The sequence below is a fragment of the Bacillus rossius genome, chromosome 16, assembly GCF_032445375.1.
Source record: "Bacillus rossius redtenbacheri isolate Brsri chromosome 16, Brsri_v3, whole genome shotgun sequence".
Classification (NCBI taxonomy): Eukaryota; Metazoa; Arthropoda; class Insecta; order Phasmatodea; family Bacillidae; genus Bacillus; species Bacillus rossius.
In genome coordinates, this window is record NC_086343.1 from 1,769,090 (window position 1) to 1,795,417 (window position 26,328).

The window sequence follows — 26,328 nt, forward strand, 5'->3', positions numbered from 1 at the left end:
AAGTAACCCTGTGGAAAGACTCATGAAGTCAATAGGGAGTCTGTTACGTACGCTATGCCATAACTCGCAGCAATCATGGCGAGATAAGTTGCCATATGTAGAGTGCGTTATTAACCATACAGTACATGGTTCTATTGGAGTTACCCCTGGAGAAGCCATGAGCCTGAATAGATCGGTGGCGATCAACCCGAAATATTTACCCCGATGTGAACACACCCCTAATGAAGAGGAAAAACTACCTACAGGAGAAGAGGTAGAAGCTCTAGTGAAGAGGAAGTTGACAGCAGAAGCTGACATCAGACGCAAGAGGAAACCAGCATCAAAATTAGCAAAATTTAAAATTGGAGACCAGGTACTGAAGAAAACAACTCCGGTAAGCAAGGCCTGGGAACATGTAACCAAGAAATTGTTTTTGTTATTTGAAGGTCCTTATGTCATCACAGACATAGTACAAGAGAATTGCTATGCACTAGCAGAGCCAGCAACAGGCCGACCAGTAGGCCGTTATAATATAACGCAGTTAAGGGAATACAAGAGCCCTACTACTATGTAAGCAGTACCGACCTAAGCTGCGAATGCCTCGTGATGGTACAAGGTGTAGTACCATAAACAGCTGAGAGCAGTCTAAGTGTAAGTTTCAGACCAAGGATCTGAACTGTACAGAGGAGTAAGTGTATGTCACTGTGATTATGTGATCTAGTACGCCATGTGAGGCGTAGTGCAGCCACTGTAATTTGTAATGTTAAGCGGAGGTGTAATTCCCGCTTGTTTCTGTGTAAAGGTGAAGTAAAATGCCACCTATGCAGATATTTACCCTGTGGTTATGCGGAAGTGTAATTCCCGCTATATTGCTGTATTTGAGGTGAAGTGAAATGCCACCCATACAGATGTTATTGTAGCCTGTGAAGCTACCTGTGTACAATGTGTATTGTATTTATGTATCAGTTGGCTTGCACAATTCCTCGTATGAGTATGAACTCAAATGTCACTAAGACATATATATACAACATTAGACTAGCCTATACCTATGTGAAGCTGTATGTACTGTGTACTAACAAACGAGAAGAAATTAAGCTTATTTAGTGTCGATGTAACTAGGTGGTATGATACCCCATCCTGCTGTGTAGACATATATAAACACTGGCATGCAAAGCATCTCTAAAAGCACATAACCCTTTGCAACTACAAGCAGAGTAATATTATGCAGGTTACCTTGATTTAATGATGATGCTGAGTAATCCAATAGGCGTCGTTATGTTGATGATGAAAAATAGAAAATCACTAAATTTTCTAATATTTATAGAAGAACTCACTAAGATTTTAAAACTTCACTATTTTATTACCATTTCTGGGATGAATTTAGGGAAAAGAATGATCTTTAGGATTGCATTCTACCCAGAATGCAGGTTAGAAAAGTATGCACTCATTTCGCATACAAATCCAATCAGATTTAGCTGAAACATTTAGTTTATTAAACTTTGGATGTCAAGGCATTGATATTTTATGAAATGAAAACACTGAAATTTGAAATCGATGATTTTTAAGAATTTATTGGGAGAAGCCCCTATAGAAGGAAATTACGTCACTTCAACAGTATTCACTCGCAGCACTGTCATAGTTGCTTGAGTAGTATTCTTCGAATGATGTGAAGAATAGCGGAGGATGTGGATCTGAAAAACTCAGGATCTAAGCCCTTTGTCGCGAGAAGCGAAGGTACTCCGGCAAACAAGTGTCCACAATCAACTTCGCCTAACAGAAGTTATAAACTTGAAAAAGCAAGAAAATTTTCTTAAAAGGAAATAAAAAAAAATATTGAACATGTGATACCATGTGTTGAAAGCTATCCTGATACAGCATGTTTGTGAAACAGCTGATTGGTAAAAGTAACCTTAGCTACACTGAAGCCAGGAGCCTCAGTAGATTACAAGACTCATGTGTTACTGATAGTAACCAAGATGAGATGAAATGTGAACATTATTCAACCCAGCGAGACCGCTACGGGATGAAAACACAGTAATGGAAGATGAGAGGAGGAAGATAAAGCCTCTACAGCTGTTGAGCTGAGCACAGCAGACTGAAATTGAAAAAGTTACTAAGTTGGTAATTGTGTAAACCAACGACTTCTCTGTATAGGAGAAGATAATGTAAACAATGTGTAAAAATGCTATGAAATTTTGATTGTATAACTTGTAAACATAATGAAAGGTTAATGGTATGTTATGTAAATGTTATTATATATATATAGTTATATATAAATGTTATATTATATGATCAATTGCTAGTATGTACTATGTAAACATAACAATGAACTATTAATTGTCAGTATGTACATGATATGATATATATTCTTGGATGAAATGTTAACAAGTGTGATGAAATGCAAATGTAAACTGCAAGCTAAATATGCTATAGTTAAATGCAAATATTTTTAATAATGAAATGTAAACATGTAAGTTACAAACATTGAGTAATGAATATAAATTATGTTAGCTATCAATATGTTATAATGAAAAGCAAAACATGTGATGTTTAATATCCAATAATGATATGCTATAATGAAATGTTGTGGTGAAATGTATGAAATCTCATGAAATGAGAACACAAACAAGCAAATGCACTGTGATGCATACTAATCAAGTACGAACTAACAATGTGATATGTTAGTAGCAAGCAAAGTACTAATATTGAATTTAATGGATATTGATAACCAGGCATTGTTATGCAAGAATTGAGATTTAATAATTAATAGTATTTATTTTTTTTTTTTTCTAACAATGATGTTAATAATGAGAATGTTATATGTTAAGCTAGGAATTTTAAGGTTAATTTAAGATATTTTTGTTTTAACGGTGACGTCATAGTGTTCCGCGGCAAGTACACAAGTTGTATTGCCTGCAGACACTTGTATTTGCAAGAGTACAAGTACGCACATAGTGATTAAGGTATCGATTAAGACCCGGACACCTATACTTAAGTCAGGTGCGAAGGTTACACCAGAGTGAGCTAGACGTAGTGCGGTTCGCAACGATTGTGTACCTAACAGTGATGGGAATAGACGAGTGCTTCCTTGTGGGAAGTGGTGACCTCGCCCCACGCAATCAGCACCGCAGACGCCACGACGCCGTCTCGCGCGTAGTCGTGAGGCAGGGCGGCTGGACGCCGCCACATCAGCAGTTGATGACGTCAGCTGCAGTGCCAGATGCCGTGCTGTCTGGTACAGCATCATCGCCCCACGCCAGACCCCGTCGACGCGTGGTGAACCAGGCCAGGTTTGTTGGTCGTTTTGAGGACAGGCGCCGTCTCGACGCCGCTGTCCGCTGCAGGAAGGAGGAGTCGCAGCAAGGATGCAGTCATCACCGCAGATGGACGTTGACCCATTGCCGTGACGTGACCTGGAGAACGTCCTATTGTTGACTCACGTGTACATTGCACCCCTTCGAATCCTTTTAGTGAATCATACTCACAGTAAGTAAGTCCTCCCGAGTCCTTCTCAACAGGAGCGGCTCAAGGCAGAAGCTGTCGGAGAGCAGCAGCAGTTCCAGCCTTCGAAGATTTTGCACTGCAAAATCCGTGAACTTCTTCGCGCAGGTCTGTTAGCAGCGACGACCCGATAAAAAGTGTTTAAAAAGGCGCGATTTTCAGGCGCGCAACGGTAAAAAACGAATCGAGGAGAGGTAGTCTCTCTCAAGTTGTTTTTTTTGTTTGTCGTTTGGTGCGCGCGTTGCTAGGCAACGAAGAGTGTTGTGTATTGTGCGACGGAGAAAGGGAAGTGCCAATCACATTGCACCGTTTTGAACAGGTCAAAGAGCACTGTTCAATGTAATTGACAAGGGCGGCAAAATCTGTACTGCAACATGTTTGTTTTGACAGTTTAATTATTTATTATTATTTACGATTTATTTTATTTTTGTTTGCTCTATGTATAATATCATTTATTTTCAGAAACGGCAATATTTGGTTATGTATGTCTATGGAAAAGTGATTCTTTGGATTTTTACCGGACTATTTGAACGAGGTATTGTTGATACCCCTCTAAGGACTAATGGACTTGAAAACTGTAAACGGTAAAATTAACGCCGTAATTTTATTATGTAAATTATTAATTTTAATATTTATGTATTTGAATTTTAAGTGAAATTTTGTTATCCGCGCAATTGTTGCGTTCGGAGTTTACGTTTTCGGTAAGAAATTAGGTAACTGAAACGGTCCTTTTGGCCAATCACGGGCCACCATTTAAAAGTGAGTCTTACTGGTTATTTTGAGGAAACTAGTAAGAAAGAGAGTTCTACAATGGCCAGCTGAATGAGCGGCAACTTCGTGACGTCGGCGAATTTAAATCCTGAAAATTAGCTATCTAGCATCAGGCATCCCGGATAGTGGATGATAATTATGAACCATTAGGGAGTTCAGAACATTTAAATAGGATTTATCTAAAAAGATAAATATCATAGGAGTGATTAACGTGAGTAATAAAAGTGCCCAGATTTTTTGTGCCCTAATCTTATGCACGAATCACGAAACTCCCGTTTTTACGTCACATCGTCGCCGAAACTTATTATAAACATTGATTTCATGAATTAAATTGACTTTATAGAGGATTTAAATAATACTTGGACATAAATTTTACGAATTTACACATTAATTAACAGACTCAGTGGTCCTATAGATGAGAGGCTCTGAGCTCTGCCGATGATTTTGAACCTATCTAGCCGAGGTAAATTGATTTAAGTTCCCTAAAAAAAAACATTAATTAAAAACTGTGTAGTGTCAACGAACCCGAATTAAGACTTTTGAAAATATTTAAATGTGCGCAACATAACTCCTGGTAATTGAACTTTTATTGAATTACTATGATGTCACCGTTAAATTAGGTTGTTGTTTTGGATATGAATAATAATTAAATATATTAATAAGATTGAAATCTTTTAAATCGTTTTTACATTGGAAATAAAATAATTCTATATTTAATATTCACAGTGTTGTGTTGTGTTATTTGTAAGTCCACCTACTCCAGTGTGTATTTATGTATGTTCCATATCAATCAAATAACACCTAACTGTGACTTACCTTATGTCAACATTACCAGTGAAGAGTCACACAATTTAAGAAATCTAATTTATTACACAGTTTTATTCAGCCCAACGTTTAAGTGTGTGTGTGGAGCCTACTAAGCAGCACGAAAGTAGCTCTACATATTTAATTGGCTACCCTAGCGGGGCCTAAACAACTAAGAAGGTTCCCGCACAGGCAGGATTTCGCGAAACCACGCCAGACGGATGGAGGGACAGAAATTTGAACCTGGGCCTTCCCAAAAGTAGGTCTAAAATTTTAAATCGCAATTCAATCTTGCTACTGAAAAGGGTACATCAGTTAAAATGCAAGTATCCGGGGACAAGTGGAACCCCAAGCGGAGCGGCCGGCCCACACGGGATGTACGCCCGAGGGGCAGTGAGCGCGCACCTTGGATGGCGCCGCTGAGGTCGACGGAGGAGAAGCTGGCCGGCTCCCGGGGCCGCTCCTTGCGCCGCCGCCCCAGGCGCGCGCCCGGCCCGCAGTGCAGCTTCTTCTTGCCGTGGTTCTCGCCCCACAGGTTGGAGCCGCCATGCGTGTACGGGATGTTGAGCAGCGCGATGCCCTGCAGCGCTTGCCCGTTGGCGAGGTCCAGCGACACCCCGTCGCACTGCGCCCCAGAGCACCGTCGTTACAAGGGGGCTTCCATTTCAGAGCGTTGCGATAATTCTGATCGCAGGAAGGTACGTAGAGGGGGAGAGTGCTTCAGCGGCGACGCCACGCCAACGCATGCGCTAGCGGTCGAATGGGAAAATGGCAAAAGGGGAGGCGGGATAGATACATATTGGAGCATGCTATATGCCAGTTGTAACGGCCGGAAGTTGAGAGACAGAAATGACACAGTGGTGATGCTTGTAATGATGCTTGAGTTTGTCTACTAAGTTTTTTTTTTTAAATTGACATCATAACCATATCAAATATTATCTCTTGTTTAATTAAAATAACTAATAATTTATCTTTATTAATACCTAATAAGCACAATTTTTATCCTACCACTTTTGCATACCCTTGCTGCAATGGTTCGTTTGATAAAATATTGTTTCATAAAAATTATAAAATTTACAAGCAATCTTAACGGATTCGATAGTGTTTCTGTTAAGGGAGTTACGAAAATTTTTCCCACATCGAGTCAGCCGACGGCGTGTTGCGAGGACTCACCACGATCTCCAGGTCCTCGTGCAGGTTCTTGCAGGACGCCGCGAACTGCTCGGACGTCGCGAACTCAAAGTACCACAGCTTGTTCTTCATCCTGCTGTTGAACTTCTCGGGGTTCTTCTCTCGCTCCATGTGGAATTTGACGCAGATAGCCGCGTCCTGTAGTCACACACAATAAAAAAAAACATGCGTTCGGGCAACTCTGCATGAGAATTTTTTTTTTTTTACAGAAGTGGATCATTGAAGGGATTGCAAAATATATTTATTTGACACCACTCTCAACACTTCGGTTTCTCAGAATGTTTGGACAGCATGTTGCAATATTTTCACCAATAGAGACTGGCTGGCAGTCAGGTTGTACGAGATTCTGTTCTAGACTCTTTTGACCTGACATTGTTCATGGGGTGAAGTTGGAAAGCTACCTCATTTGATTGGTTTGCTGATTTGTATAGGACTCAACTGAAACAAAACCAATTGTTCTGGGGTTGTATTTAACTAACTACGAGCAGAGATAGGAGATAATTGCAGTACAGGAGGAGGGGGACGGGAACCTCGCCTCAGCCAGACTGACGGACCGGCACTCACCACGCCGACGGAGAAGTAGTTGTTGATGATGTTGTAGGGCACCGGGTCCCCTGGGGGCGCCCCGTCGTCCTGCTGCTCCGTCACCTCGATCAGCCAGCGGTCCATCATCACGGGCGTCGAGCGCTCGATCTTCTGCAGCAGTCGCAGGGAGCGCTATCGAGACAGTCCCTGCATTTCCCGCACAGATAACACTATACCTGTTATGAAATTTCATATTTCGTTCAAGAGATTTGGCATGTTCCAAATGGCAGGATTGTTTGAAGAAACAGTAACACATCTTTCTTTATATTTATTTTTAACTAATCATTATTAGAAAATTGTCTTCTCTCAGCCGTGTTACCCCTTACGAGTGGAGGTTTGACTTGCCAAAGTAGTTTCACTTGTACGAGGTGTGAGGTGTGAGGTGTAGTGAGCTACCTTGAGCAGCTTGGGCAGGGACTCGCCCTCGTAGCCGCCGCCCCAGCGCAGGCAGCGCGCCAGGTCGTTGCCCGTGCCCAGGGGCACCACGCCCACGCACGGCTGCTTCTCGAACTGCACCCGGTCTGCAACAAGCCACAGTCACACGTCCGAGCTCGAGCCAGCACGTGGCAGCAAGCCCGCACAGTAGTTTGTTTGACATACGCCATTGCCGTTTCACACTGTTTGGCATGGAAAAAGTTCAAGAATGCAAAATATAAAAATTAAAAATTAAAACATAATCCCCAAGAGAAAATCCCTAAATCAGCTGACGTCTGAAATATGGACCCGTCGATGGAACTAAGCAGGTATTATGGACAAGACGACGACGACAGGAGAGACAAACAAAGTGGGTCAATCTGCAGTAGCGATGCCCCAACAGGCCCGACAATGGCCAATGAAATACAAGGTTACTGTGACGTCACTCCGAAAAAAAAAAAATCGCCCCGACGGCCCGCTAGATTCTTTTTATAATTCTGCCGTGACCTGCTGCCAGGGATGTTAGACAGTGGCTCGACGAACCTGGTACAGAGGTCACTAAAAGCTGGTATCTGAAAAAAAAAACTGGTACGCTCCAAGATCTTACACTGACAAAGATCCTGTAGATTTTGTTTCATAGATTTCATATCAGGCTCAAATTTTGTGCAGCAGTTTTTATTTGACTTGACACATTGTGATGCCAACATCGATCCTTCAATATTTTTGATAGTAAGTCTATTTCTGGTTTTAGTTTTTACCAGATTGTATTTGCTGAAAGCTCTTTCACAATCTGCATTTGAATTTCTAGAGAACTAGCTTCTGATATTATAAGATGGCCATAAAAACGTTAGCACCTAGTATGAATACTTTCAATTAAATTAGCACTTAAAAATTTCTCTTAAAATGCTGTTTTATTAATAGTATACAGATGGAATTATTAAAACGCAACTATTCGAATTATTCGTCCACGCCTAATGTTAATTGTTAATGCATGGCGCATCGCGCATGGTCGATGTTCAAAGTTGGTATTTCTGCATACCAGCACAATTTCTACTTGGTACATGGTACAAGACCCTGAAAAATGGTATATGTACCAACAAGTTGGTACGTCTAACATCCCTGCCTGCTGCCCGCCGGAAAGCAAAACAGAAACGGAAAGGAAACCGTACAGAACTAAACTTCAAAAATATTAACCTATTTGATAAATTTTATACAGAAAAATTACACCTGGTCACACTTTAATATTTGTAGCTTGCCTTCATCTTCTGTTTATATAAAAGGATATCATCGTGTTTATGACCAACGTTGTTACTGTGGATTGGCGAGAATTTAATTTTAAGAATGAATGATTTCGGTGAAGAACTATAAATTAGTAAAGTTCAGGCTCAAGGTATTCTGTACGGTACTGGGTCGAAGGATAACAGAAATCAGCCAAAAAACAAAAAAAAAATGTTCTTTTTCTCTTCTATACTGCTTTTTAGCGCATTCTATATTGCTTTTTATGGAAGTATTTGGCTTGGAATGATTTTCCAGCAGCCAAATCAGAAATTGTCTGGTAAACGTTGCCATGGTATTGTGATCCCACCAGGGCAGGTGCAAGGTAAATTGGCGCCCTAGGCGAAAAAACTTAATGCCCCCCCCCCCCCACCCCTCGGGCAGACACACCAAAAAAATTTTTCCTTGCCTCAAAATACATCACGTAAGCCTAAGATTTTGTCAACAATCAAATGTAAGTAGGCATGTGTTTTTTTTTTTACTTTTTTACTTATTACAAATCATAAACAGGTCACCGTGGACTTTAAATAATTACTTATATCAATATAAACATTCCAAACTGTTACAAAAATCAATTTTCATCTAGTTTCAATAATCGTTAAACATATGATATGAGCTGTTATGTGTCGTGCTGCGCCGCCCCCAGCTACTTGGCGCCCTGGGCGGTCGCCTAGTTCGCCTGTGTGGATGCGCCGGCCCTGGAAACCCACGCCACTGAACCTGACGGTTGGTCGTGGCACCGCGACTCATGCTCAAGACACACGGTGCGCGCGGACACTGACCCATGTTCTCGAGCACCCAGCCGACGGTGCCGTCGCCGCCGCAGCAGATGACGCGGAAGTTGGGCACGTCCTTGAACATGGTGAGGCCGGTCATGGGCCCGCCCTTGGCCAGGTTGTAGACCTGGCGCGGGTTCAGCAGGTACTGGAACTTGCGCAGCATGCGCGCGCCCTGCCGCCCGCCCGACTTGGGGTTGATGAACACCACGAGCGGGTAGCAGCTGGGCGGCGGCACGATCTGGAAGGACATGGGGCCCTGCTGCTCCTGGCTGGCCCCGCCCAGCAGCTGCAACAACCACACCCAGTGGCGTAGCCAGGATTTGTGTATGGGGGGGTATTAAGAAGCATGCCCCCCTCCCCTATTAAAGCAGGAGGTCCTCCCCCGGGAAAATTTGGAGTTTAAGGTGTAAAATAGTGCTATTTTAGCAGTTTTCGGTACTTAAATTTAAATATTGTAATGGTAAAAACTTTATTAATTTTAATGTGAAATTTGTTTGAGTGATGAATAAGAAATTAATTATAGATTTGGTGCTAAAGGGGGGGGGATGTTTGATCCCCTAAACCCCCCCCCCCTCCCCAGGCAGCACCCCTGACGACACCCCCTGCTGGTCACTGCCTGGGTGGCGTCCAAACTGTGGCTCCAGTGTAGCAATGCGCAGGAGAGTACACAGCATTTCTTTTGGAGGAAGAGGGAATAGAACCTCTTTGCCCACTGTTTGCGTACAAATTATTTCCTTTTATTTGTGGTTATGATAGATTTTTTAAAAATTTCGTTGGTGGGGTTTGCATACATCCATGGTAATAATAACACATACCCTTTCAAAATAAAATTTAAAGTACTAAAAAACTTCAATATTATATAGAAACCAATTTTATAGATTAACTTAGTTTTTTTAATTAAATAATGTCATATTTGATGCACAATAGTTTTATAATATGTTTGTATTAAATAACGTAATTCTTCCAAGACTAGGATAATAAATTTATGGTTTTACTTTCTGATTGTTAGAAGGGCATGGTCGGTGGTGGTAGCAAAGCGTGGTCCACAGCTCACCGAGTGGTTGGAGTCGGACGGCGTCTGGCTCTCGGAGCGCTGCAGCCCGGACTTCTTGGAGTCCTTGCTGATGGAGCGCTGGCGGTCCAGCACGATGGGGCAGATGGCCGTGGGCGGCAGGATGTGCACGCGGTGCTCTCCCAGGTTGCAGTCCGGCTTCACTTGCGACGCGCACCGGTTGTGTAGCTGGGCACCGTCACCCCACCATCACTCCCCGTAATACGCACGTGTTCAACTGACCAGCAGGGTGGTACAGAAGTACAAGTAAAAGATTGGACTCTCATTTGTGAGGATCCAAGTTCGAATCCTAATCCAGCCATCCTTATTTTATTTTTCATGTTCCTCTAAATTACTGCAGGCAAATGCTGGGATAGTTCCTTATTATAGTCCTTTCCCGATTGCTTAGCCGATTTCCTTGACTTATGTTGTGTCAATCACTAGTGACCATAGGTTTTCTATAGGTGGTATTATTTCAACCCACCAACACATTTTTTCGCTTCCATATTTCACTACTCATGGTTTCACCCACTCCTACATACAAACAAGTTGCTGTTGTGATTACTTAGGCCTACTACAGTGCCACCGAGCAAAATCAAGGGCCCCAGGGCCAATAAATTTGTCTGGCACCAATAAAGACTGTGAACATTACATTTTCCATAATTTCAAATATTATCTTATAGGGTTTCCTATGAATCCTATAAACAAGCATTCAAAACATATGGCAAACTGAGCCTCTTAGTACATGGACCTCATGTATTTACTCTCCCTGCTACACCCTCTTCAGGCCTTTGGCCTACAAAGTAAATTATCTCGACATGTATCGTGATTACTAAATTTGTTGCTAGTACAAATATATTATTACCTTCTCCAGTACAGTTTATATTTACATAATGTACATGACGATATTTTAAGTAATGATAATAGGTTAATCGGCTTGGAGGCTAGTTTGAATCCCCAGCCATCACTATGGGTGGATGGTCATGGCGTGTTTCGGGCAGACTAGGTGAGATTAATCTGCAGAGGTACGTTATTGCCTTTTGCAGCATGGATGTGAATGGACAAAACCATATCCAGTCCTGAATCCAGAAAGGAATTTTCCATAAGTGAAAAATGCCCGGCCTGGTAGGAAATGAACACAACCTTTAGGTCTCTAGCAGGGCCATCAAGAGTAACCAAGAGCTTGGGTCTAACATTTTGTCATTATTTAATGTACAACTCTTTAAACCCCACAATTAAAAAATAATACTCTAAAGCCTACCATTTCTAAATGTTATTTGTGGTTATCGCATTAATTGTAAGGTTTCCTTTTAACAATAGACGTGTAATTTTTGTCCTTTCAGAGTGAATTCAAGCATTAAACAGGTTCAGTGGTTTTTTGTACCTCCCTCTGCTCTAACCATTTGGCCAACAGACCAATAAAAGAATTATAAAATGTTTCAGTTTTTTTTTATTTCAAAAAGTATTCAACCTATGCCAATGAGAGGTGATACCCTAATTCATTAAATCCTTGATGGATTTCATCACTCAAGTGTTTTGTAGACATCACTGCTCCAGTGATCAGATGACTCACTTCTCATCAAGGAGATCTGGGTTGGTTACCCGTGGGGTCATGCGAAGGAATGTGATAAATGTTGCTTTGAGCTGGTGGGTTCCCAACCCATTGAGGTTTATCCTCCTTCATCTCTAATGACCTTGATGTCTACGGGACCGAGGTACCGAGAGAGAGACGGAGAGAACCAGAGAGTGCTCACCGTGATCTGGCACCAGCGGCAGTGCAGGCCTGTGATGCCGTTGTAGCTCTTGATGGTCTTCTTGCAGCGAGAGCACTTGCCGTGGCAGTTGCCTTCCACCCAGTGGTGCGCCATCGTCTGCGACGTCTTCTTGGACTTGACGTAGGTGGCGATGCAGGACGCGGGCGCCCGCTGCACGCAGCGCTCGTGCACCGTGTACTTGCAGACTGCAACCGCGACACGGCAACTGTTCCAGTCACGGCAGCTGTTCCAGACACGGCAACTGTTCCAGAAGGAAACCGTGACGCTGCAACTATTCCAGAAGGGAACCGAGACACGGCAACTGTTCCAGAAGGGAACCGTGACACGGCAACTGTTCCAGAAGGGAACCGTGACACGGCAACTGTTCCAGAAGGGAACCGTGACACGGCAACTGTTCCAGAAGGGAACCGTGATGCGGCAGCTGTTCCAGAAGGGAACCGAGACACGGCAACTGTTCCAAACGGGAACCGTGACACGGCAATTGTTCCAGAAAGGAACCGAGACACGGCAACTGTTCCAGAAGGGAACCGTGACACGGCAACTGTTCCAGAAGGGAACCGTGACACGGCAACTGTTTCAGAAGGGAACCGAGACATGGCAACTGTTCCAGACGGGAACCGTGACACGGCAACTGTTCCAGAAGGGAACCGTGATGCGGCAACTGTTCCAGAAGGGAACCGTGACACAGCAATCTTGTCACAGGAACTATTCTAGAAGGGAAACATGATAAAGTGTTTTAAATATATTCCTGAAGTTTTTAAAGACCTGATATTTTTAAGCGCACTGCAATAGTTACAGTTAGTATAAGTAAAATTTCCCCTTGACATGTATTTTTGAAAATTAAATCATTAAATTACGTTAAAATTTTATTTCTTTCGTCCCTGAAATTTGTATGTCCTATTTTTTTGGCACTCGACAACTAGGCAAATGACCGGTCTGAATCAGTTAGAGAAACACAGGCGGAGTGTTGGCGAGTGAGGGCTTACAGACGCAGCACAGCCCCTTCTTGCCCAGGCCCACCAGCATGTTGAGACACAGGTTGCAGTAGGCCGGCTTGCTGAAGTGCTTCAGCCTCCACAGGTGGTGGCCGTCCTCCTTCACGTTCTGCAACACCCGAGCAGCACCCTGGCAACACCCTGGCAACACCCGAGCAACACCCTGGCAACACCCGGGCAACACCCTGGCAACATCCGGGCAATACCCTGGCAACACCCTGGCAACACCCTGGCAACACCCTGGCAACACCCGGGCAACACCCGAGCAACACCCTGGCAACACCCTGGCAACACCCTGGCAACACCCTGGCAACACCCTGGCAACACCCGGGCAACACCCGAGCAACACCCTGGCAACACCCTGGCAACACCCGAGCAACACCCTGGCAACACCCGAGCAACACCCGAGCAACACCCTGGCAACACCCTGGCAACACCCTGGCAACACCCGGGCAACACCCGGGCAACACCCTGGCAACACCCGAGCAACACCCTGGCAACACCCTGGCAACACCCTGGCAACACCCGAGCAACACCCTGGCAACACCCTGGCAACACCCTGGCAACACCCGGGCAACACCCGGGCAACACCCTGGCAACACCCTGGCAACACCCTGGCAACACCCGAGCAACACCCTGGCAACACCCTGGCAACACCCTGGCAACACCCTGGCAACACCCTGGCAACACCCTGGCAACACCCTGGCAACACCCTGGCAACACCCGAGCAACACCCGAGCAACATCCTGGCAACACCCGAGCAACACCCTGGCAACACCCTGGCAACACCCTGGCAACACCCTGGCAACATCCGGGCAATACCCTGGCAACACCCTGGCAACACCCGAGCAACACCCTGGCAACACCCTGGCAACACCCTGGCAACACCCTGGCAACACCCGAGCAACACCCTGGCAACACCCTGGCAACACCCTGGCAACACCCTGGCAACATCCGGGCAACACCCTGGCAACACCCTGGCAACACCCTGGCAACATCCGGGCAACACCCTGGCAACACCCTGGCAACACCCTGGCAACATCCGGGCAATACCCTGGCAACACCCTGGCAACACCCTGGCAACACCCGAGCAACACCCTGGCAACACCCGGGCAACACCCTGGCAACACCCGGGCAACACCCTGGCAACACCCGGGCAACACCCTGGCAACACCCGGGCAATACCTTGGCAACACCCAGGCAACACCCTGGCAACACCCTGGCAACACCCGAGCAACACCCTGGCAACACCCGGGCAACACCCGGGCAACACCCTGGCAACACCCGGGCAATACCCTGGCAACACCCTGGCAACACCCTGGCAACACCCTGGCAACACCCTGGCAACACCCTGGCAACACCCGAGCAACACCCTGGCAACACCCGGTTCAGGCTACACTCCCACCTCGTCCGGGGCACAACAAGATTACATGGTTTCATTTCCAGGCCAATGGAGATCTCGGTGATATTGTTTATACTTTTTAACAAATATGATACTTAAATGTTCCATTGTACTAATTTCTCAAAAAAAAAAAATCACTTTTTCAATATAATGGTTTGTAATAACTATCATCCCTAACTTTTCGGAAAAAAATATTCTATATTTCTGTTTTTGATAAATGTATCAGTCAGGGCCATCATGTAAAAACGAGTAACTAATAAGAGTTGCAATGTTTAAAATGAAGTGTTTTATTAAATTGTGGTACAAATGTCATGCTAAAAAAAATTACATTTTTTTTTTAAATTAGATATTTGTCATTAGAGTTAAGTTTTGATTGAAAATGCTGAAAATTTTTTCATGATTTCAATTGCATTTCGGCGCTTTGTGGTGTGGGTATTTCAATACCGGTGTTATTTCGATCAGAAACCATTTCAGACGAATGTTGTAGATGATATTTTAATGTTTCACAATAAAACGGAACGGACTTAATAGTGTACACGGTACAAAGATTATATTTTTTAAATATTCTACTACCCCTATATTCTACATTGCACAAAACAGTAGCGGAGTTTGGCGAACAGGCAGTCACGCGACAAACACAACACACTGACCGTGTCCAGTCCCAGGAGCACCAGCAGGGGGATGGTGGTCATGCCGCCCCTCTTCCACTCCTCCAAGGACACCGTGCCGTCCGCGTCGTAGTCTATCTCCACCATCATGTCCTGCAGGATCTGCGACAAGCCCCCCACACTCAGTCACCTCCTCCCCTACACCGAGCGAGAGGTTTGTTTGCATATGGCGAAACAAATATATATTTTGTCAATTCAAGCAAATATTTTGCAGTAGGAAAGATTCTGTTGACCCAACAAAATTATTTTTTGTCAACTCAAATGCAAGTATATTTAGATAAGGTGTAACAAGTCATTTTTGTTACTTACTGAGCTTGGTTAAGCTAACAAAAAAAATTGTTTTCCACCAAGTATAAATATTTGTTTTGCCATATATAAAACAAATATTTGTTTGATTCAAAACAAACCTTTTTCTCTGTGTACAGTCACGCGCTATATTATAATTGCACGGTTATTTCTTATCTACACTCCTTTTAGAATGTTATTTAACCTCAAAATACAGTTTATAATTATGGTTACTATTTAAGAAGCTTTGTTTATAAAATTATTTTACTTTACAATAACTACAGCAAGTTTTTTTATATTTATTTCACACACTAAGATAAAAAGTGAAAATAGTAACAGAAAAATAAAATTAGCTTCTAAAATGTCATTGATTAAAAAAAATATATATTTAATTTTTTTTAGTTTGCAAAAAAATTATGATAGTTGTAAAATTTAAAAATAAACAAGGCTGGGACCAGGGGACCCTAGTGGGGCCATGATGCACAGCCACTACTGGTCATCCCTTCCACTGTGACAAGCTTCCACCTCCTAGACGGGCATACTAGCATTTTAGTTTCCTTCTATCTCCTGTCGTTCATTGCCTTCATCATTCTCGTGATTTGTTAGTTTTTAGAAGCTGTCACAGTTCATCACTTTCATCTATGATTTTTTTTTAACAATTTTTGAGGCGGTACACAGAAAATGCCCCATTACTGAACGTCAAGACGAGAACAGTCAATAGAATTTGCACGACTTGTACGGGTAACTTGACTATTATTAGTTTTAAAAAAATTGACTATGCTTACTTAGCGAGTTATTTGAAAAAGTATTTGGCTAATTTAAGCAAATAACTTGTTGAATTAGCATTGTAAAATTTTTCACAGAATTATTTTTCTAATTTGCCTGATTAAATATATTGTTGTTGCATAAGAATTGTAAAAAAAAAAAATTGGTTGTCTGTAAAGTAGGTTTACGGACAATAGTTAAACGTGACAACGTCATAGGTAACAAAACATTGATGAAATGATTGCAAATTTTTATGAATAAAATTGAATCATTTTTATTGAATTATCACTATTTTGTATGGATACAAAGGAGTGAAATGAAATCTATAATTTAATTGAAAAATTTACTTTTATTTGCATTCATTAATTCAAAAATGTTTATTACTTTAACGAAGATATTATTTTAACTATAACTTTCATACATTTTTGCTATTTAACTTCTTCCAATCTGTGTTATTCTGTTAAGGATAGGACGATGATAGGAAAAGTAGGAAACGAATGGGAGTGCTTCAAGTTTAATGTGCCTCGAAAAAGTCAAATCGATGGTTGTTCCAATCGAGTGGAAGAGAGATAGATGCGGTGCAAGCGTACAATAAGCGTAACGGGACATAGAGTAACGGGACAATGTGCGTTACGGGACACTTTTTCGTGCGTGCAGCCGGCGTTCATAGATTTATTAGACGTTGAAACGTCAAAAAAAAACTATGTTCCTTAAAAAAAATATAGCTAGTTTGATTTTATTTGAAATGGCTATCATTAGCAGGGTTGTTGGTGATTGCGGGACAGTGTCTCACCGGCTTCAGCTCGCTCACGTCCCAGCCGAGGTACTCTGCCACGTTCATCATCTGGTTCACGATGCAATCCATCTCCTGCAACACCACAGCCCTCAGTGCGTGTGTGTTGTCTGGACTGGAGCGCACACGAGCGGCGACCGCAACATTGCATGGCCGAGAAGTGAACATAACAGTTAAATGAAGCACCTTCGAATGCTTTCAAAAATCTGTATCCGGTTTCTCATGCCTTAAAATTATTCCGAAATACGGTTTAATTAAGAACTTAATCCGAACACAGAACCACTCATACGAATTACAAAACATATTGCTATTACTGATAGAAAATTTAAGACAAATATTTTTAGCTATACAGAGTTGTGGTGCATTAACTGAAATGTTTTTTTTTAATTTTTAGTTTATTCAACGATAAAAGCGGAGATTTTTTTTAATTTTACGTATTTTTTTACCTCAGCATAAGATACATTATAAAAAAAATTAAAAAAAATTCAGGATAGTATGTACTTTTTTTACCAGCTTGGCCAAGTTGTCTACACGGTACATAAAAATTTTAGACTCGACATTGGATTCAGTTTGAAATTTAAATGAATTTTTTTTTCTGTGTTATTTTAAATAATTATTTTGTAATCTTGGATTGTCTCTCTGAAGTGCTGTATAGCACTGGAAACCATCCAGAGAGGTGTTAGGACGCGGTGTCCCACGCCTCGGAGGCACCCAGTCGTGGCTGGGAGCCGGAACGACGTGGATGACGTGACGGGAAGTGACGGGAAGTGACAGCAGCGCTACTCACGTTCGTGTCCAGCACGCCGTTGCCGTCCGTGTCGTACAGCCGGAACATGACTGCAACACACCAGTGGCGTGGTTCATAGCAGCCCTCACGTTTACATGGCCTCCACACTCGACTACGGGCCCTGGACTAGAGACCGGAAAAATTCGCAGATTCATTTCGCGATGGTCTGAAATTCACATACGTATACCTTTGAGCTGCTCTCGCTATTGGCTCACTGTTCGTCTGGGCGACTCTGGGCCAATGAGAAACCCTCAACCAAAGAAGTAACGGATCACGGGGCAAACACCAGTTGAGACGACTCACAAGTCGGCAGCCAACGAACTGGCGTTATTTGCCCGAGTGTACAGGGGACTGTGTGGACTATCCTGGAGGTCATCGAAACCGCGAATTGTGCAGGTCCCTAGTCATGGACCCAGGATCGGAGACGGGCCCCCCCCTCCTCACAATTATACATTATAATTGCATGGTTATTTCTTACCTACACTCTTTTTACAATGTTATTTAACCTGAAAATACAGAGTAAAATTATGGTTACTATTTCAAAAGTCCAAACTAAGCTTTATTTATAAAATTATTTTACTTAAAAATAACCACAGCGAGTATGTATATTTATTTCACACACTGAGATATGCCCGGGCCCTAGACCCAGGGGTCCACCCAGCCCTGCCCTTGTGGGGGCCATGCCTGGTTTCTTCCTACGGCTGATAACCAATCATTACTGGTGCACTGAACCACACCGTCATGTACCTACTCTGCAGTAGGCCAACTATTTAAAATTCGCCAATTACAGCTGAAAAATAAAGAATTTTCAAATATTTGTCTACTAATTTTTATGTGTAAATATCTTAGCTGTCGGTATACGACATTTCGTAGGAGAAATTTCGGGAAAAAAATGTAACGGAAGTCGATGAAATGTGAGACAAAATGGCGGACCCACGTGTAGCAACGTAAACCCGTATATACCTAGTCACTTATGTAAAACAAAATAGGGTACATACTAAACATATTGGTGTGCCAAATGAAACTTTATGATAGTTGAACTACCCTGAGATATATTTGGCAAACTAAAATAGTCATACCAAAAAATTTATCCCAAGTTTAAAATACATCATTTAAATGGTATTTCACAGTTGGGTAATACATGGTAACCTTCCAAGATGGGCAAAGCCGGGATCTAACGGACTGCAAATTTTAGATTAAAAAATAAAAGGAAGAAAGCTCCGCGTTCGTGATGCTTTAGATAACCAATAAAACGTTAAATATCTTCGACGCCGACGTTCGTCCCAACACAATTTTTCTGGCTAATAAACATTTGCTTTTAAGTTACTATTTCTTTCTACAGTTTTTCCTTGAAATGAAATACCTTTCGTGTTTTTATCGGGCTCGACGTAATTTTTAAGAATTCTAATTTTAATTTGGTGTAAGAGATTCGTATAAGTTTATTTGTAACATGAAAACACGTGAATCTGCTCGCTACGGACGTCAGATGTTTACACAGCACTGGCAAGTACTGGAAGATTCACTTAAATTTTTTTTTAATTTCGAACCATTCAGTGGTTAATTCTAATCTAGTGATAAGAAGTGGTAAAATACTAATTTAAAATGTGACATACATAATTACGATGTTTAGATGTGGAATTCAACATGAAATGATGGTGAGAGTATATATCTAAAAGTCGTAAAAGAGGAAGGGGCATGTCCACACTACAGCTCTATACTCCAAGCCACGCAGCAATCACGGACACCTGCTCTATACTCCAAGCCACGCAGCAATCACGGACACCTGCTCTATACTCCAAGCCACGCAGCAATCACGGACACCTGCTCTATACTCCAAGCCACGCAGCAATCACGGACACCTGCTCTATACTCCAAGCCACGCAGCAAGGCTCACAGCAAGTACACTCGGCAGACTCACACTCCAGCTTGTCCTCGGGCCGGCCGCCCTCGATGAGCGACAGGTAGCACACGATGTCCTTCAAGGACACGCGCAGAGTGGTCACGTCCAGGCTGCTGGACTTGCGCACCAGGTGCCTCATGTCTGCAACACCGCGCGCACCCCTGCTCGCTGTCGCCTCGTACCTCGATCACCAGCTTGTACACCAACTAGTGCAAGGCTCCAGTTCGAGGTGAGCAGCCTCCTCTTTGCAGTAGCATGGGCGTCGCAACCGGGGGGGACACGTCCCCCCCCCAATAATAGCAGTCTTCAATTTCGTCCCCTCCGATAATGTTTTTAGTTTCGTGGTTATATTAAAAATATGATTTCTGTGATACAACCCATATGTTGCGCATGATGCATTTAGTCCAATCGTGGTAATGTGAGCACTTTTTAATTCGATCTTCGTGTAAAATCAAATTCAGGTCCGATACCGAATACAGATATGTTAACTGTGTTTTTACAAATTTGTTCTCTGAAAATATTTTTTATAAAAAATAAATTATATATTGCAACCAACTATAATTAGAATATTTAGGAAAGAAAAATGCCTAAAAACCACCTTTTTGCACCTTAAAACCCCAAATTTTCCCTGGGGAGGACACCCCCCCCCCTCGTTTTTTCCCCAGGGAATGGATATTCCTCAACAACTAAATCAATTGAAGTCCCCCCAAAAAAATATATCCTTGCGACGCCCATGGCAGTAGTACACAGTGGAAACATCTACCGTTAACAAGCGTCACGTTTCATTGAAAAAAACAAAATAAGTTTTCGAAAAAAGCACTTGAAGATCATCAGATAGCCAAAAATACGTACTACAGCATCATCTTTTCAAAAACAATTTCTGCGGGAGGAACACCGGACCAGCCGTGGTGGGGGAGGGGGTGGATATTTGATACCACTCCCCCACACATCCTCCTCCCACAATTTGTGTTTCCTTACAAAAAAAAATTATGAAAGACCGGTTACTTTCAACGGTGAAGAGATTATCAAAGAAACCTGTCGGAGTTTTAAGAAAGTTCGAAACAATAGCTGCTTAATATAATGTTTTTGAAGTCTGACTTTTTTAAGAACACTAAAAGTAAAACACTCACAATACAGCAGCATTAAGAGGCCACTCCAGTGTTTCAGGGGCACTACGCAACCCGCGTTAACCTCATAAGATTCAATGCTATTTTCATTTTGCTTATAACTAATTAACTAATATAGATTTCTAAATGATGCTTGCTTAACATGTAAGACAACGATGCTCTTAACAAAGCCCCTTTCTTCAAAATCGTGCATAAATTATGGTTTTATACTAATCTTTACTAATATGAATAAGTGTATTGTCTAGGTTTGAACCATAATTTATGCACGTTTTTGAAGAAAGGGGCTTTGTTAAGAGCATCGTTGTCTTACATGTCAAGCAAGCATCATTTCGATATCTATATTAGTTAATAAGTTATAAGCAAAATGAAAATAGCATTGAATCTTATGATTGGAGACATGCAAAATTCGCGGATTCATTTCGCGATAGGCTAGCATCAAAACAACTATACCTTCGTACGGCTTCTGCGATTGGCCCACATTTTATCCGGGGAACTGTGAGCCAATGGGAAACACTAAACCAAGAAAGCGCCGAAATTACGGACAGCCTAGTTGAGACGTCTCACGCGTCAGTAGCCGATGAACAGGTGTCATTTCCGCAAGCATTTAAAGGACTGTGGAGTCTATCTATAGAGGTCAATGAATCCGCGAATTTTGCAGGTCTCTACTTATGAGTAGAGACCCGTAAAATTCGCGGGTTTCAATGACCTCCAGTATAGACTCCAATATCCTCTACACACTCGGGCAAATGCCAACTGTTCATTGGCTGCTGACTTGTGAGTCGTCTCGACTGGGTGGCCTGTGATTTGACACTTCTATGAGTGAGGGTCTCTAATTGGCCCTCAGTCCTCCAGATTAACAGTGAACCAATGCCAGAAGCAAAACTAAGGTATAATTATTTGAATTTTAGCATAACACGAAATGAACCCGCGAATTTCACGGGTATCTAGTGATGAGGTTAGCGCGGGTTGCGCAGTGCCCCTGTGGCCTCCAGAGCCGAGCAGCGGCCCGGAAGGATGGTAAGACGAGCAGCGCAGAGCACGCACCCTCCAGCTTGCCGTTGGAGACCAGCAGCGAGGTGTTGGAGCGGCGGGACGAGTTGCGCGACACCTGGCTGTGGCTGGGCGAGGAGTCTGCGCTCTTCTTGTCCACCGCCTCGTGGCACGAGTAGGTCTGCGTCACCGTCAGCATGGGGTGCACTGCGGCGCCCAGGCTGCCTGCGGCCAGTCACACAGCACTGCCTCGCAGCCTCGCCTCAGCACGGCACTACCTCGCAGCCTCGCCTCAACACGGCACTACCTCGCAGCCTCGCCTCAGCACGGCACTACCTCGCAGCCTCGCCTCAACACGGCACTACCTCGCAGCCTCGCCTCAGCACGGCACTACCTCGCAGCCTCGCCTCAACACGGCACTACCTCGCAGCCTCGCCTCACCACGGCACTACCTCGCAGCCTCGCCTCAGCACGGCACTACCTCGCAGCCTCGCCTCAGCACGGCACTACCTCGCAGCCTCGCCTCACCACGGCACTACCTCGCAGCCTCGCCTCAGCACGGCACTACCTCGCAGCCTCGCCTCAACACGGCACTACCTCGCAGCCTCGCCTCAGCACGGCACTACCTCGCAGCCTCGCCTCAGCACGGCACTACCTCGCAGCCTCGCCTCAGCACGGCACTACCTCGCAGCCTCGCCTCAACACGGCACTACCTCGCAGCCTCGCCTCAACACGGCACTACCTCGCAGCCTCACCTCACCACGGCACTACCTCGCAGCCTCGCCTCAACACGGCCTTAGCCTCACCACAGCACTGCCTCGCAGCCTCGCCTCAGCACGGCACTACCTCGCAGCCTCGCCTCAGCACGGCACTACCTCGCAGCCTCGCCTCAGCACGGCACTACCTCGCAGCCTCGCCTCAACACGGCACTACCTCGCAGCCTCGCCTCAACACGGCACTACCTCGCAGCCTCACCTCACCACGGCACTACCTCGCAGCCTCGCCTCAACACGGCACTACCTCGCAGCCTCACCTCAACACGGCACTACCTCGCAGCCTCGCCTCAGCACGGCCTTAGCCTCACCACAGCGCTACCTCGCAGCCTCGCCTCAACACGGCACTACCTCGCAGCCTCGCCTCAGCACGGCACTACCTCGCAGCCTCGCCTCACCACAGCTCGTCACCACACATCACTGGCGAGTACTGGAATCCTCCATCACATTTGGACGTAGTTATGCAAAAAGTAACCAACCCACATGAAACCTATTCTGAGTATTTTGAAGTCAAAGTTAATTATAAATTGTAATTCTCGTATTGATAACATAATGTGGGTATAATTTTAATGGTCTAGTATAAACACTGATACAATAATAGCAACGACGGTACCATCAACCTTGTACTATTTTAATTTATTTCAAATAAAATGGAAAAAAATTGTGTGTCGGTTCCTTTTTGCATAACTACGTCCATTTTTGACGTGACAACGTCTAATAAATCGATGAACGCCGGCCGCACTCACGAAAAATGTGTCCCGTAACGCACATTGTCCCGTAGCGCCGTGTCCCGTTTACGCTCATTGTACGCTTGCGCCGCATCTATCTCTCTTCCACTCGATCGGAACAACCATCGATTTGACTTTTTCGAGGCACATTAAACTTGAAACACTCCCCTTTCGTTTCCCACTTTTCCTATCATCGTCACATCCTTAACAGAATATGTAACACAGATTGGAAGAAGTTAAATAGCGAACATGTATAAAGGTTATAGTTAAAATAATCTCTTCGTTAAAGTGATAAACATATTTGAATTTTTATGAGTGCAAATAAAAGTAAATTCATCAATTAAATTGTAGATTTAATTTCACTCCTTCCTTGTATCCATACAAAATAGTGATAATTCAATATAAATGATTCAATTTTATTCATAAAAGTATGCAATCATTTCATCAATGTTTTGTTATGACGTTGTCACGTTAAACTATCGTCCGCAAACCGACTTTACAGACAACCAATTTTTTTCTCCTGGTTTATTTATTTCTGATTAAAAAGAAGGATAATAATTTAGATTTGAAAAAAAAAAATTGTATTCCAACTGTTATTGAGACTTCAACGCACAATCTAAACCGAAAACTGGCAAAACGAGTAGCGAGACAAGTATGCTATCCTTCAGTTCATCTGGCTGTTTCGGCGATCCAGGGTGGTTTGTTCGCAACGGATGGATTTGTAGGCGAGTAGCTGGTAAACTCGGTTAGTGAATCCGACGCTTCAAGATGAGAAAAACCGCGCGCAATCTGCCAGAACAACCACCAACAACACATGTCATGGCGGATGCTGCAGTCAGACTCGCAGGAAGTTACTCATGGGTCGACCCTAGCACACTGAAGAAAGTATTGCCTCTAATTAGTGGGTTAAGTTAAACAAAAAAACGCGTGTCTGTTTTATTAATAGACCAGGTGTTTACAACAACGGTTCTTATCAGTTCTATTGACAAACCGCCAACTTGCACACACTCGAGACACACCCGGCTTCCAACCGGCAGCCGCCTGGACTAGAATACACAGCCAGGAGCGTACACTTGTTTTAATTTCTGAAAGAGAAGAAAAGGGGAGTGTGGATATAAACACTTTGCCCGCTGTTTGCTTTCAAGTTGTATCCGCTTTTTTTTGTTGGGAATTATAGATTTTTATAGTTATTATTTTTTCTTTGTTGGGGAGGGCGAGAGGATATATTGTCCATCCCCCCTTGCGTACGCCCCTGGCCTCAGCAGCAGATTCGAGCACCAGGCCAGAGGCAAGCAGGCGAGGAAGGAAGAAGACTGCCGGAGACACTCGCTCGCCTTCAGCAGCAGTGAGAGTGCAGAGAGTCACTGCCCAACCCGGAGAGAGAGAGAGAGAGAGAGAGAGAGAGAGAGAGAGAGAGAGAGAGACAGGTCAAAGACCCCCAAAGCCCAAAATCGGCGCAGAAAAGAAGGCGCAAACTGAAGAAAGAAGACAAAGTCCAAAACACCATCTTAGACAACATTACAATTTACCGTGACCCTTTTAGTGTAAATATGGTCTACACTATACACGAAACGTTCTTTCACTACATATATATATATAAATTCTGCAGGTCCTAACTGATGACACAAATGCGGCAGCAGTTCACAAACAGGTGAGATACACGAGACCTACAATAAACATTTCAGGAACTAGCTGCTAGTTGAAGCCGACAAGGTTCGTTACAACGAAATAAGAGCAACTATGGGCTACAGCATACATATAAGCTGAAGATAGTAAGATTAAAAACAAGTTTGCTAAATGGACGTTGTTGTGAACAATTAAAATGATGACTATCTAATTATTTTTTGATGTGAAGAGTACGAGACGCCTTGTAGAGCACAGAGACCATCTAGGAAGGAACTAAGGTGTAGACACCCGCTGCGCCGGTACCTGGCTCGAAGGCGCGGCTCGGAGACTTCGACGAAGGGGAAGGAAGGTAGCCCGGCCCACTCAGCGACCTGAAGAGACCTGCCGGCCGCCACACACCTCAGTGCCGGCAACCTCACAAGCCAGAGGCGCTTCAGAGCCTCAACACAGCTGCAGTGCAGTCGCACCCTCCGCACGCGTATCATTTACATTTCAAACCTCTTCTTTACCATTCCATTTTTGAGTAAGAATGTTCAAATCCACGAGCCCGATCCAGTTGGTATAAATCGGGTAGGATTGTTCCATTATATATTTTTTGTGGCATTAGTTATTTTTGTGCTTAATTTATAAACTATACAAATTATTACTTACTGTCTTATTCTTTCGTTCATCTTTCTCTCTCGGTTCTATTTTGACGTGATAACGTCTTATAAATCTATGAACGCCGGCTGCATGACTGAGCCGAGCGTGCAAGAACCGGCCAACCACCGTGCGAGAAAATGTTCTACAATATCAAACAGGTTAAGGCTGGCTTTTAAACTAATTGTTCGTGATTATATTTAAAAAAAATATTTAAATTAAATTTTGCATAAACCTGTAAATAATATTTGAAAACTAAAAAAGTATGCAATTTTTCATCAATGCTTTCTTATGACTAGGGCCATGCATATTTCGCGAAAAGAATCCGGGGCAAGCTGAAGCATCGTCTGTGTTTCGTGATTGGATGAGTTTCTTTCAGGTACATGACGATTGTTAAAACACCAATCACAGTAATTCATTGCGGAAGCAAACTGCTACTGAGTGGCTCAGCCAACTAAGGCAACAATTTCTCTCGCACATGGCCGCCAATCACAAGGAAGAAACCGCTGGTGCGCGTATACCTTGTTGCAGTCTTAATAGGCGTTCAGTTTTACTCGCGAAAAATGCCTGCCCCTACTTATGACTAGGGACACCTGTATTTCGCGATTTCATTTCATGTCAAGGTATTTCACAAAACACTGTAGCTTTTTCTAAGAGTCATGGTAAATTGTGAGGGTGCAGCAGTACGGTGACCACTTTCTCATTGGCCCGTCAAGAGCGGGACG

General features: G+C 43.6%; 1 protein-coding gene across 1 annotated transcript in view; it reads right to left on the minus strand.

Annotated features, from left to right (window-relative positions):
* LOC134540463 (diacylglycerol kinase 1) overlaps positions 1–26,328 on the minus strand; it is a 153,449-nt gene that overhangs the window by 16,465 nt on the left and 110,656 nt on the right. The window contains exons 7-19 of the mRNA XM_063383230.1: positions 21,892–22,062; positions 19,739–19,861; positions 17,821–17,870; positions 17,034–17,108; positions 15,173–15,292; positions 13,112–13,229; positions 12,105–12,310; positions 10,354–10,539; positions 9,303–9,585; positions 7,228–7,352; positions 6,811–6,942; positions 6,229–6,384; positions 5,461–5,680 (exon numbers count right to left, since the gene is read on the minus strand). Of these exons, the coding sequence (XP_063239300.1) occupies positions 5,461–5,680; positions 6,229–6,384; positions 6,811–6,942; positions 7,228–7,352; positions 9,303–9,585; positions 10,354–10,539; positions 12,105–12,310; positions 13,112–13,229; positions 15,173–15,292; positions 17,034–17,108; positions 17,821–17,870; positions 19,739–19,861; positions 21,892–22,062 (1,965 nt within the window). The remainder of the gene's footprint in view (positions 1–5,460; positions 5,681–6,228; positions 6,385–6,810; positions 6,943–7,227; positions 7,353–9,302; positions 9,586–10,353; positions 10,540–12,104; positions 12,311–13,111; positions 13,230–15,172; positions 15,293–17,033; positions 17,109–17,820; positions 17,871–19,738; positions 19,862–21,891; positions 22,063–26,328) is intronic.